This window comes from Colletotrichum karsti, assembly GCF_011947395.1.
Source record: "Colletotrichum karsti strain CkLH20 chromosome Unknown Scaffold9, whole genome shotgun sequence".
Classification (NCBI taxonomy): domain Eukaryota; kingdom Fungi; phylum Ascomycota; class Sordariomycetes; order Glomerellales; family Glomerellaceae; genus Colletotrichum; species Colletotrichum karsti.
This window is the reverse complement of record NW_024065909.1, coordinates 558001-570761: the sequence shown is the minus strand read 5'-3', so window position 1 is coordinate 570761 and position 12761 is coordinate 558001. Positions and strand designations below refer to the sequence as shown.

Sequence of the window (12761 nt, the reverse complement as noted above, 5' to 3'; positions counted from 1 at the left end):
GATTCAGGCTTTTTCTTCATTCACCGGTTTTAATGAGAGTCACGATAGAGAGCTAGGGTTTGGTAAGCCCCTCTCAACTGACAGGCTGACTGGCTTGTATTGATTATTGTATTATGCTGCATGCAGATAGACTGGGTTCTGGTGTTCTGGATACAATGTACCATATTACTTTCTCGTTTCTTTGCTTTTCTCCCACAGACAGAGCCTTGATTTAATACAGCGGACGATCAGACTGTATCTTGACATAATGGTCTGCACCACTGATGAACATTCGAAAGGAGGGACCTACAGACCAATTGTCCAAGTCCATTGTTCGGCCCTATAAATGAATCATTAGGCAAGCTCCAAACCTGGAGAGTAGTCCCTACCTTAGCTTCAGCAGTAAGAACCATGTCACCTGAGATCAAATCTCTCTTCATGGACTTGGAGAAGTCATCTTCCCAGTGGCAACATATCGTCAAGCTCATATCCATGAGCCACATCAGGTCTCCCTGCATCGCCGGCGTGCTGATGAGTTTGTCTCGCAGGGCGGGCCAATTGAGAAAGTCAATCAGCTCCACATGCAGCATGAACAGCTGATACGGAGTCAGCCTGTACCACTCCGGTATGTCTTAGTAAGTGTCCGGCCGTGGATTGACCATCCACCGCATCAGCACCCACATGAGGTAGCATGCTGCGAGCGATGTAAAGTCGTTGCTCTTGTGACGAACACTGTAGATGATTCTTGCCGCCCACTGAGAGAGCATCGAAGTCTTCTCGTATTCGTTTCTGTCGAAGATTGCGGCTACGTTGCAGTCAGTTCCGGTCACGGCGTCGGCAGGTATGCCGCTCGCAATCATGGCCTTGGTTTCGTGGTAGATGACTGAGATTGAGTCCTTAACAGAGGATGCGCCGGCCAGAGTGTTCATGGGCATCATAGCCCATGTCGGGACGTGAATGTTCTCGACCTGTCGAGCTTGGATATCTGGAGGGTAATGGTTGGCTTTGACGCCACTTGAGAAGGGGAGATTGCCAAAGTTCCAGACGTTATCGCTGAGAATGGCGTGGCTTGCCATCTTGGGCCGTGTGGAACCCTTTAATCCTCCTATGGTCTGTTGTCTTGTAGAATCTGCGGGAAGGGACACCTGCGGAAGACCGCTCTCCTCAGTTACCGCAATGGATGTGACGATAGAGCCTTTATGTTTTATTTCCAACGACACTGGGCCTGGATTTGGCAAGGCCTTTTGCTTCCATTCCTCTCTGTCAAAGAGAAGAGTGAGAAACGTCTCATGACCAGTAGTCGGAAACACCGCTGGGGGGTTTAGAGTGACCGTTAGACTACCTGGCGGGCTTCCGCCTTGTGACGATGCTGAGGATCTATAACAGGTCAGTGGCCCGAGTTACTGATGACATTTCGTAGACGACGCTGCTTCTCACCTTTTACCACCAATCACATTCTGCTGACTTTGTAGCTGAGACATGATACCTTCCAGATCCGCTCCGACCCTGATGGCAGAGAGAACCTGAATAGCCTCTTCATCAGCACCCTCGCGAAGTGCGTTAAATAGCTGTTCCAGATTCCCCGTCTTGTCCCGGAGCCGATGAGCCTCTGCCCTCAGGTTTGCGCGTGAAACGTCATATTGACAATCTTCTCCCCGAAGGTTACACGGGGAGCAGATCGGGACTTGCCCGTCACACTGCGTAGCACAATAAGGGGTTAGCCGCAGTAGTTTGATCAGCTAAGGCACGCATCTTCGCATTTACTCGCCTTCACCTTCTTTCTCTTGCACGCTAAGCATGCGTTCCTTATCATGGCCCGACGGGCAGGCTTTGAGTTATCCCGTCGTTGGTTCGCGTTTTCGTCGGGCCCATCTTGTCCTCCTTTGCTGGGGCTGGGTGCGGGGAGTAAAGGCACCAATCGTCGCATGGCTGATGGGCAGCAGAGTACAAGTGTTGCTCGATGGCTCGTTAGCTATGCGGAAAAGATGCATCCAGTAGATCTTGGTCGGAGTAGACTCCGGAGGCGGAGGATCTGCACGCCAGATCGCGAAAGGGATGACCAGAGGAAGTTGCAAGGGGGCAGAGGTGAAGACCGGCAAGACCTGTCAGCTCTGCCGCTAGGGACGAGCTAAACCCGGCTCGGTTGTGGCTGCTGCAGCTTGCGCCGAATGTACATGTCTGATGGATCCGATGAAGCGACTGGGAAAGGTGTGTCTGGCGGATACTCATGATACAACTAGGTAGCTTATTGAATTTGAGCGAAAATCTCTGGGTTCTTCGATGGCAAGAGTTGGAAATGTTGTCGGAGGGTCCAGCCATGGCTGGCTGTATAGCCTCAGCGCAAGACATTGAGGCTATCCCTTCATGTTCTCCCTTCGCCGTGAAAGCAGTATCTCATACATCCAACACCGGGCCGCTGCTGCCATACACAGGATCCTTGGTGAACCAATCGACCTTGCTGATACTTTGAACCTTTCTCTCCTCCCCTTTCTTTCCGTAACACATATCCCAGTTGTGTCCCTTGGGATAACTCCCGACCATCTCAAATCCTCCGTCGACATCCTGCATCAATCGGTGAGAGACCCCAGCTGGAACAACAATAACGTCTCCTTTCTCAACAAGCGGCTCAACTCGGCCTTCGTTCTCCTCGCCTCCGAAGCAGAGCTTAGCGCGACCGTTGCTGATGCACAGCAGCTCATGTGTGGTGCTGTGGAAGTGGCTGGTGCTGTACATGGTGTACCGCCATTGCGGCTCGACGACGCCGACAGAGGAAAGATGTGATTCGATGGCGGAAGCGCTGGCCGAGGGAAACGCCGCGTGGTAGATCATCAGCGGCTTGTTCTGGATGCTGGTGTTTGGCAGCAGGTCGTGAGCGGGTATCATGTGTTTGGAGACTCGGAGGGATGAGAGAGGAGTGAGTGAGATTTTGGATGCCATTGTGGTTTAGATTTTGAGTTTTTGACTGTCTTTGTGGTTGTGTCTTGACGGTTCTGCGTTTCCATGAGAAAATCTCTGAGGGGGCATGAGGTCGGACTGAGGTGAAGAGGTTCTGACGTCATAGGCTGTGAAGTACTGCGTTCTGATGAAGTCGATTGATCCCGCTGGCTTATTCTATAGTATCTAAGCAATTCTATTCTATCGTAAATGAAGACAAGTCATTTTCTGCGGTCTACACATTCTGCAACCGCCGATTTCCTTTTCAATTGAAGAGTGAAGCTCTCGCAGGTCATGACACACTCACCACGCGATCCCTCAACAGCGACACGCCAGCATTCTCAATGGGCCAGACTTGGCATCCAACGTAAGCCTTGAAGTAATCAGCGAGCGTTCCGAAAACGTTGCTATCGCATCCAATCATCCGCAGCCAAGACGACGCGGCACTCATCCCAAACCCAAACACCCAACACCGAGATCCCAATCCGTAAATCATGTTCAAGCAGTGGCCTTCCATGACTCCTGGATAGCGCCCCAATACCTCTCAGGGAACATGCGCATGTGTCCGCAATGGCCGCTTCCTTCAAACAGAATGGCATCGTGAACGTAGCCCTTCTTCTCCGAGGTGGCGATGTTCTCCTCGATCTCCTCGGGATGGATGATCACATCGTCCTTGCCGTAGAAGTACAGCCTGCGCATGGTCTTTGGCACGAAGCTCTCATCGTTGACCGCGTTGCAGCTGAACACAGGCGCCGGCTCCCATCCAATCGCCAATTGGTACCCGCGGTTCAGCGCGAGGAGGAATCCCACAAAGGTCTGCGTGACGACGTAGGGAAGCGGGACGTAAGGCGCGACGGCCATGGCCGCCGCGTTGGACCACCGCTTGAGGGTCTCCCAGGTCATGTACGGGGTCCCGGGTGTCGAGTCGAAGACGCCGAGGCGTTGCGGCATGGGCTTGTTGTATCTCTGCCGGTAGTTCTTCAGGGTGGAGGCGTAGTTGATGCCGCCCGTGTTGGACATGGCGTGGACGAGCACGGCGTCCTCGTCGGGCGTGCCGATTGATGATGGCGGGTACGTGGCGTCCACGACGAGCTTCATGCCGTCTGCGCGCGTTTGGATGCTCTCGGTCATGGCTTTGGCGATGGGCGAGAGGATGACGACTTGTCGCGCGTGAGGGTACAGCTTGCTGTAGCCGTCGGTGTATTTAGCGACGTGTTTTGGAACGGCGTCGCCCCAGCCGTAGATGATGACGACTCGGGGGTGATCCGATGGTCGTGTTGTGCCCTCTGCCAGTTCCTCGCCATCACGGATGAAGATTTGGTCGTTGAGGGCTGTGAAGCCCGGGAACGGGATGGCCTTCGGTGCCTTCGGTGCCATAGCTCAACTGAAAAATGAGATTAATGAGTGCGGAAGTGAGATCAGTGAGAATGTTTTCAAGAAATGTCAAAAGAAAGACGGCTCGCGATCTCGCTGTAATCGGTGTCTGTCAGCAGGGGAAGGCAAAATTCATATATTCTTCACGACGAGGCAGAGACTTCATGATGACTGATCAGCCCGCAACTCGGCGATATCTTATCAAGGGGCCCGGAGCAGCGAACGGCGGACGGGTGTAGGCGACGGTACCGCCTTGTTGGGAATCGTGGATCCATAGTCTTGGCCTGTTGGGACTGAATCGAAGCATCCAATGGCCTCATGAGGGTCCTTGTCAAATGAGCCATGAAGGATCTTACGCGTGCGGTGCGGTGTGAACGATTGACGCGACAAAATGTTCAATCCCTGGCCTGGCTCGCCGTCAAGCCCCTTTTCAATGAGTGGCTGAATGAGATCTCACCTCATCAGTTCAGGGCAAAACAAGTGCAAAAGTCTCAGTAAAATATCCGATTCAGGCCCACTTACCGAGGTCAAATATCTCAGAAGACACGCCAACCTCTCTCGGGCTCTCCAAAATTCAGCGGCTTGCCCGAGAGTCAGGTGACAGTCAAGATGCCGAGGCACATCTGGAACGGGATCTCGGCGAAACACCGACCGATTTCCAGGTGCCGCAGTTACAGGAAAACCCCCCTGAAGAAAGCAATGTTAACCGTGCTGGTCTAGAACGTTATCCGCCGAAAACCCCTGTGTTTGGGGGGAAGCTTCCCCGGATTCCAGTGACACTGACGATTGATGCTTCTTCACGTTATCACACTTGCTTGCATTCAGTATTACTGATCCTACCGTCTGCTTTCTCTTGCAAAGGTTGACGCTCGCTCTTGTTGATTGATTCGTTTGACCCCGAGCCAAGCTACTAGCAGGGAGAGCTGTTGTGACCCATCCCTGAATTTCGTCCCGGCTCGCATCCTAGGATCTCAAGCGGCCGATTCCGTTGACCCTCATCATGGCGTCCGCACCTTCAGAACCTCTAGTACCGTTCGCAGAGGCAACCGAAGTCACACAATCAGACTCTCACTCATACCGCGCCAGCCTCCAGTCTGCTTGGTGTATTGGCTCAGGTACGCAATCGCACGCTCATTCTTATCTCAGCTCATTCCGCCTCACGCGCCTACAGTACCTAATGGCGGCTATGTCGCCTCAGTCATCCTGCGTGCGGCGTCCCTCCACCTCGCAGCGCGTGGTCAACCAGATACCATCTCTGCTCATTTCGAGTACGTCAATCGAACGGAGGTCGGCCCGGCGATCCTTGTCGTCGAAGAGGTGAAGCTCGGCCGCACGATTTCAACGCTGCATATCACTCTCTACCAGCATGACCTCCAGCCTACCGCGCCGTGGCTTGGTTCCAAGTCCCGCAAGAACGTGCTCGCCTACCTCACAAATACCCGCATAAGTCTCGAGAAGGGGCTCACCCTCAGCACCGGATGGACGGTGACACCACCGCTGAAGCCGGTGGACTTTTCCATGCTCGAGCTCAACAGAGACCCTCACTGGGTTAAGAGAGACAAACTCACCGCCCGCGCAGTCTCTTTTGCTCGAGCGCACAACAACCTCGAGCACTACGTCCCGCGAGAGGGCACGCGTCGCGGGATGGCGGACATTTGGCTGCGATTCAAGGCGGGACAGAAGTTTACGAATGCGTCGCTGGGCTATATCGCAGACGCATATCCTACGATCGTTGAGGGTTGGAGGCCGCGTCGTGACGAGGAGCAGACGCCGTTCCGGTCGAACGAGATGTTTTGGTACCCGACAATTGCTTTGAACCTGGATGTGAAGAAGACCTTGCCTGAGGAGGGTGTCGAATGGCTTTTCATTCGGTGCTTGGCCAAGGTTATTCAGAACGGTAGACTAGATTTGGAGGTTGTTATCTTAGACCGGGACCAGAACGTGGTGGCACTGAGCAATCACGTCAACTTGGTCTTGTCGGCAGAGCGGAATCTCAAGGAACGAAGCCACGCGAATGGCAAACTCTAGATGTTATAGAATAACGTCTAATCATTCCCACAATTCATGAAATCAGGCCATCCGTGATGATGGTTTGATGGATGATGTTTCATGTCTCATAGTCTTCTCATGCTGCCCGACTTGAACTCATGCACAGTGACATGTGTCAACCTACCCACCACCTTATCTTCACACTAATCTCATTCATAACACCCATTCGTATGAACTTGCAGTTTATCATCCACATTGAGAAAGAGTTTGCTGAGTCAGTGTCCGAAAATCCAAGGTTGTTCCAACCAACCGGTTAGGTGCAGATGACGTGAGCCAACATCTCACGATGAGTCCCACCACCACCCCACTATCCCACACATTCTGCATCTATTAGCTGCAACCGGCTGTACGACGAGGAACCATTGGTTTCCGTCCACGGGAATCCGACTTCGGCTCAATGGTCTAGCGGTATGATTCGCCCTTCGGGTGTTGGTGATGTGTCACAACCCTCCCGCTCAGCGGGAACATGAATGGGCGAGGTCTCGGGTTCGATTCCCGATTGAGCCCTTTTGCTCTTCTGCAATACCTTTTGTTAACTTCCCATTTGCTTTTTGAGTTGGGTTGAATATAACTGGCATACATGTAGATGCGCATTAGTACTTAAGTCTCACAATAGGAAAGGGAGGCTCAGGGGGAGTGAGACTAGTTCAGTTTTCTTTCAGTTGGCTATCTATTTATAAAGCAGAATACTCCAATTTGTCGAGTTCCAATTATTGAGAAGCACACAAAGATGATAGATACTATCTTACATATCCGCTGGTTGCTTGATATTATCATACACCCAGGCAGAACGCCAAGCACGTCTTGACAGTGAGCTGTGACAACACCTTGCCAACACTTCATTCCGAAGTCGGAGAATACCGATCCCGATCACGTTCAAGCCTTCTTCTTCCACAACTGTCCAAGCCCACCCTTCTTGGGAACCCTCGCCAGCCAGTACAAGAACAACGCAGCAAACAGGTTGAAGACAATGTACACCCACATCAACCCCCAATTTCGCCATCTCTTATCGTACGCCGTCGAAGTCGTGGCCAAGAAGGCATCCGTGGTGGCCAACGGGCAAAACTGGCACATGTCGGTGCTGTTGGGATTGTAGACCCTACCCCCGGCCAGTTGCATGTACGGCTCCATGTACGCGCCGCACGTCACGTTATTTGCCTGCGGGGGGCTGAACTGCAAGAGCTCGAGTGAAGAGCACTCAACCGTGTTGTGTGCCAGACCAGTCGACAAGAGACCGTCGACGAGGTAGGTCAGCGGCGAGACCCTGTACATGAACTTCCAGAATCCAGGGAGCGCGTTCTCGGGAACGATGACGCTGCTGGTGGTTAGCTGTTGTAACAGGGATTTGGACAGGATGTCGACTCACCCGCAGAAGATAAGACACAGGGCAAACAACAGAAGGGACAGCGTCGCTCCAATCTCGGCCGTCGGAACACCCGCCACCACCATGTCCGCGAACGTCGACTCGAAGAGCATGAACGCCCAGACCAGCAAGAACATCAGGCCTCCGCGCTCAGTGACGGCGTCTGTTGGGATCGCGTTCCTGTACATACCGACGAGGTAGTAGAACGGGAAGAAGATCACCAACGAGGCCAGCGTGTTCCACGGTAGCTCGACGATGATGTTGACCAGCATGAAGACGTACCAGGAGTAAGCTCTGGAAGCTCGCTCTCTGGCTTCATACTGCTCGCGTTGGAGGATGAAGTTGGGCATGGTCTGGTAGACGAGGAAGGCGAAGACAACCAGGAGCATGAAGATCGAGAACATCTGGCTCTGTAGGCCTTGCATGGTGAGTTCCGCCTTGTAGAAGGAGACTCCGATGAAGAGACTCTGGAAATTGGGTCAGTAAGGGGCGTCTGTGAAGGTGAGTGTGGAAGCTTTGCTTACCGTTCCGCCGGACAAAATGAGCTTGGAGTAGATGTACGAGGGCGTACGCCAGTACTGCTGGAAGACTCTCTTGGTGCACATGGCCAACTGCACGTGGAACGGCGTGGCGTAGGTCGTCATCTCCTCCGAGGTCCCTGAAGCCGGGCTTGAAGGCGACTCCTGTTGAAGGCGTTCAAGCTCCCGTTGCACCTGCGCACATTCGTGGCTTTCTTTCCAAGTTTCGGGCCAATCTCTCTCAGCTTTCGCTCCCGGAGCTGCCCCGATCACCTTCAGCATCCACTCCGCTGGGTTCTCGTCCTGGCCACATGGAGCTGCCCCGTACTGCTCGAAGTAGCTTGTCAAAGTCCGAGAGTTCTCGCCGATGTCACCGAAGTACACAGTTCTTCCGCCTTTTGCTAGCAAAAGTAGGCGATCAAACTGTTGGAAGAGTAGAGCAGAAGGTTGGTGTATGGTGCAAAGAATAGCCTGTCCGTTTTCCGAAAGTTTACGGATGAGAGATGCAATGGACCAAGCGGTTTGGCTGTCAAGACCGGAAGTCGGCTCGTCGAGGAAAAGAAGTAGGTCGGGCTTTGCAGCTAATTCGACGCCGATCGTGAGTCGTTTACGTTGCTCGATGTTGAGACCTGTGATCAGGGATGTCAGCTACCATTTTGACGGTTGAATGGAGAGGAGTTATACCTTCACCCGGAACACCGACAATGGCATCCGCATATGCTTCCATCTCCAGCAGCTCGATGACCTCTTCCACGTAGGCATACTTCTCCTTCTTACTGACAGATGCGGGCTGCCGTAGCATGGCGCTGAACTGAAGAGCCTCACGAACGGTTGAGGTCTCCAAGTGGATGTCTTGCTGCTGCACGTAGCCCGTTTTTCGTTGAAACGACTGATCTCTGGGAATCCCGTTGACCAGCATGTCTCCGGAAACGACGCCCATGGTGACTCGATTGGCCAGAACATCCAATAAGGTAGTTTTTCCTGCACCGGTCGCACCCTGGAGTCGTTTGGTCAGTGAAATGTCATGAAAAATAGAACCAAGGATTCTTACCATCAAAGCTGTCAGCGTGCCTGGCTTCACCCATCCATCAACCGAGCTGAGAATTCGCCTATTTTGACCCTTGATCATGATATCGTAGCAAACATCTCTCCAATGGAAGACTGCTCGGTGCTTCCGGCTGACTGTCTGTCTCGCCGTCGATGTGGTCCGGGACATCTCCTGTTTCTCTTGGTGATGGTAGACACGATCAGATTGGGCGGTCTCCTCGTCGGAAGATACCTTCTGGCTGGAAGAAGCCTTGTATCCTCGTCTGAAGAGCAGGACCTCGCCCTTGGAACGGTTCGTCGTGATGAACTCGGCCGCCAGAAGGTAAACAGCCATGAAAAAGAGGATGTATCCGATGAGAATCCCAAAGTTCCTTCAGAAGTCAGTCACCTTCAAGAGCTCATGAGTGAACATCAGACTTACCTCCAAATGTGAGACTTGAAGTACTTGAAGTGAGCATTCATGTAGAAGTCACCATCCACAAAATCTGCACCCGGCATGGCTCCAGCAACGGAGCAAGTTCGTTCGTTAGGGGCCGCGTTCGGATAGGCAGGGACATATTGAACGCAAGGGAACTGGCGTCCAGTGAACTCGTTGGCGACGAGACTCTCGAAGGCGTACGCGATGGGGTTGATGTAGTTGATCCATCGGAGCCACCCCTTCATGCTGTTCGTAGGCAGGATGAACCCGGTGTAGATGACCAGAGCCAGGATGAAGATCGCGGCGGGCGTGAGAGCTTGGTGGATGGTGCGCGAGGTTTGTCCGATCGTGCGAAGTATCATCGACATGGAAAGAGTGGTGGTGAATCCGAAAAGAAGAAAGATGAAAAATGCATCAGCCTCCTGTCGTAGTTTGGCCATGAAGTAGAGCGGAACGTTGAAGGCGATCGTCGAGAGAATCTTGCTAGGAAGGTCGCAAATAGTGGAGGAGATGGCCTCAGAGAAGGGATGATACAAAGCATATCGCGCATGCTTCTCGACGATGGGTCGCTGTACATACAGGGTAAGGATCTGTAATCATAGTTAATACCCATCATGTCTTGAGATCAATCTCCAGGAGTCTCACCTCAAGGGCACTGCTGAGGCCGTTGAACAAGATGGCGAAGAACAGGAGAACACAGCGAGAGTTCATGCTCGACGCGTCTGAAGGCAAGTCGAAAAAGATGCTCCCCAGAACAAGCGAGATCACGAGGTTGCCAAGGACTGTCACAATGAAGAACAGCTTGTCTCCCAGGAGACGCTGGTACCCGCGCGTCATGCACAGCCAGACCTGCATCGGCACAGAAATTGTGTATGGCGACTTTGAAGACCTAGTGGGAGTCAGCGAATGATGCCAGATTGAGATGAGACTTGGTATTTAACGCACGAAAGTGACTGCTTATGAGTTTTGCGAGTCGCCGCAAACTTCTCAGTCTCTGAGCCATCCAAAGGGAAATCCTCCTCGAAAGAATGGACCTCGTCCATCAGGCGTGCTCTGAGATCGCTTCCCTTCCATACGGCTGCGAACTCATCGGGACTGCGGGGAACTCGGTTCTCAAAGCCGGACCTCACAACCCGCTCGGACGGGTTCGTGAGGGAGGTAAGGAAATCGGCGGTGGTTTGACGATCGGGGCAAGCGTAGCCCATGTCAACGAAGTACTGTTTGGCTAGGCCGGCCGGCCCAAAGTAGATCTGTCTTCCTTGATAGAGAACGGCAACCTTGTCGAACGTCTTTGCCAGGTTAGTGCTAGTCTCATCAAAACGAAGCATGGAACACGTCAAAAGTCTTGAACCACTTACGTCGTATGCTGGCTGCGACGCCTGATACATGGCGACGATGGCAGAGGTCTTCGCCAAGTCGGTAGAAAGACGTAGAGTGCGGGCAAACTCAAGGGCCGTCGCGCTGTCCAAACCGCGAGTGCTGTTATCCCAACACTGGATGGGACTCTGGCTGAGGGTGACTTCCGCAATGCTCACACGCTTGCGCTCACCGCCACTTACACCCCTCACGAAGTCGTTGCCAACCTTGGTGTTGATGGTATGAGAGATGCCAAAGACTGCCATGACGACGTCCCTCAGATGTTCGGCGTACCTCTGGCGACTAACACCTGACAGCCGGTTCTTGGGTGTCCTGGCCAAGGCGGCGAAGAGTAGTGTCTGACCGACTGTGAGGTGAGGAAAGTGTATGTCCGTCTCGGCCTGGTAGATGACCTCGCCTCGGAACTCGCGGTGCATTGTCTCCATGGGAATACCTGGAAAAGCGAATATTAGCTAGCTGTTATTCTTATTGCGTACACTGAAGAGAGAGAAAACGAACCTTGGTAGCTGAAGTGCGAGTGAGACCCAAGATGCAGACCCTCCGTCTCGCCTGCAATCGTCTTGAGAAGAGTTGAGACACCACTGCCTGGGCGGCCCAAAACCAGCAGCATCTCACCACTCTTGACGATGCCATCGAAGTCACGCAGGATATCGATCTTCTGCCTGCGGTTGCTGAAGAATTGCTTGACCATCATTGGACCCTGAAGCAGAACGTTGAGGACATCCTTCTGGTAGTCCGTGTCCGTTCCATAGCCATGAACACTCAAGTTACGCCAGGCGACGCTGGCCTCAAGACGAGGAAACCGTTCAGGGTGATGGCTGGAGTGCTGAAGAAGAGCCTTGGCCCACTTCTTGGCGTTGAACTGGTCTGGAGAGCGAGGATCGAGAGACGGATGAGATGACAGGAACGGGTTGATGGTGGCATCCAGCCGGGATGCTGAGCGAACGAGGTCCAGGCTGTATGGGCGGACAAGGTCATTCATACGCCCATCATTGACTTCGATGTCTGTCTCATCTTGCTGTTGCTCATGCTCTTGGATGGTTTTGGTGTGAAGGGTGTCGTCGGACGGCGTCGACTTGACGTTCCTGGCAGAGCCAGGAGAGCTTGGAGTCATGCTTTAGAATTAAAAATCAAAGAATTATAGGTGTTGAAAGCCGTATAGGGTTACAGGAGATCCGAAAATAGAGAAGAGGTGATGAGGTCGTTTCAATCGACATTAACGGACTAGACTGCCAGACCTCATCTTTAACAGTTGACATCAACAGACATGTGAAAAGGGTGACTGACACACCCTCGACATCATTTTAGCACGCAGACACCGAGAAACAGGGAGGTGTAGTCACAACAATCCTGATAAGCGATCATTTTCACGTCAATTCGCCGAGTTGATGCTCGTACCGAGCATGATAGCGGGTCTCAGTTCCCAATGTGCTTGCGAAAACTCTACAACATGCAGAGCCAACTCTCCTAATGTGCAAGGTCGGTTCCGAGATATCTTGAGCCTCAAAAAACACCCACATGAGGCTCATTCATTCGCCCTTTACCATGTAGATCGTGGGCCGGTGGACGGTGTCGGCGTCTCCGACCTGCGGTAAGACTTGCCCGATCCGGCAGTTCGGCGCCGAGGTTCACACCATTGTGGGAGCCGAAGCTTTTGGCCGCTCCACCCCCTTAAACCAAAAGAAAACATCAAAGCTTCCAT

The 12761-nt window shown here is 52.9% G+C and overlaps 5 protein-coding genes across 5 annotated transcripts; 1 reads left to right on the top strand and 4 right to left on the bottom strand.

Moving 5' to 3' along the window:
- Positions 1-611: 611 nt before the first annotated feature.
- Positions 612-1055, bottom strand: CkaCkLH20_03708 (uncharacterized protein; the record flags this gene model as incomplete). The annotated part of the gene is made up of 1 exon (XM_038886427.1): positions 612-1055. One exon carries the CDS (start codon positions 1053-1055, stop codon positions 612-614), a length of 444 nt encoding a protein of 147 aa, XP_038748269.1.
- Positions 1056-2373: 1318 nt separating this feature from the next.
- Positions 2374-2916, bottom strand: CkaCkLH20_03707 (uncharacterized protein; the record flags this gene model as incomplete). Its single annotated transcript, XM_038886426.1, has 1 exon — positions 2374-2916. One exon carries the CDS (start codon positions 2914-2916, stop codon positions 2374-2376), a length of 543 nt encoding a protein of 180 aa, XP_038748268.1.
- Positions 2917-3411: 495 nt separating this feature from the next.
- CkaCkLH20_03706 (paxu protein) lies at positions 3412-4290 on the bottom strand (the record flags this gene model as incomplete). The annotated part of the gene is made up of 1 exon (XM_038886425.1): positions 3412-4290. One exon carries the CDS (start codon positions 4288-4290, stop codon positions 3412-3414), a length of 879 nt encoding a protein of 292 aa, XP_038748267.1.
- Positions 4291-5287: 997 nt separating this feature from the next.
- CkaCkLH20_03705 (thioesterase family protein) lies at positions 5288-6315 on the top strand (the record flags this gene model as incomplete). The annotated part of the gene is made up of 2 exons (XM_038886424.1): positions 5288-5402; positions 5459-6315. The coding sequence occupies 2 exons, from the start codon at positions 5288-5290 to the stop codon at positions 6313-6315; spliced, it is 972 nt and encodes a 323-aa protein (XP_038748266.1).
- An 897-nt stretch (positions 6316-7212) lies between these two features.
- CkaCkLH20_03704 (uncharacterized protein) lies at positions 7213-12173 on the bottom strand (the record flags this gene model as incomplete). The annotated part of the gene is made up of 10 exons (XM_038886423.1): positions 7213-7651; positions 7703-8166; positions 8224-8846; positions 8902-9214; positions 9269-9635; positions 9686-10272; positions 10328-10571; positions 10628-10971; positions 11041-11492; positions 11558-12173. The coding sequence occupies 10 exons, from the start codon at positions 12171-12173 to the stop codon at positions 7213-7215; spliced, it is 4449 nt and encodes a 1482-aa protein (XP_038748265.1).
- Between the last annotated feature and the right edge of the window lie 588 nt (positions 12174-12761).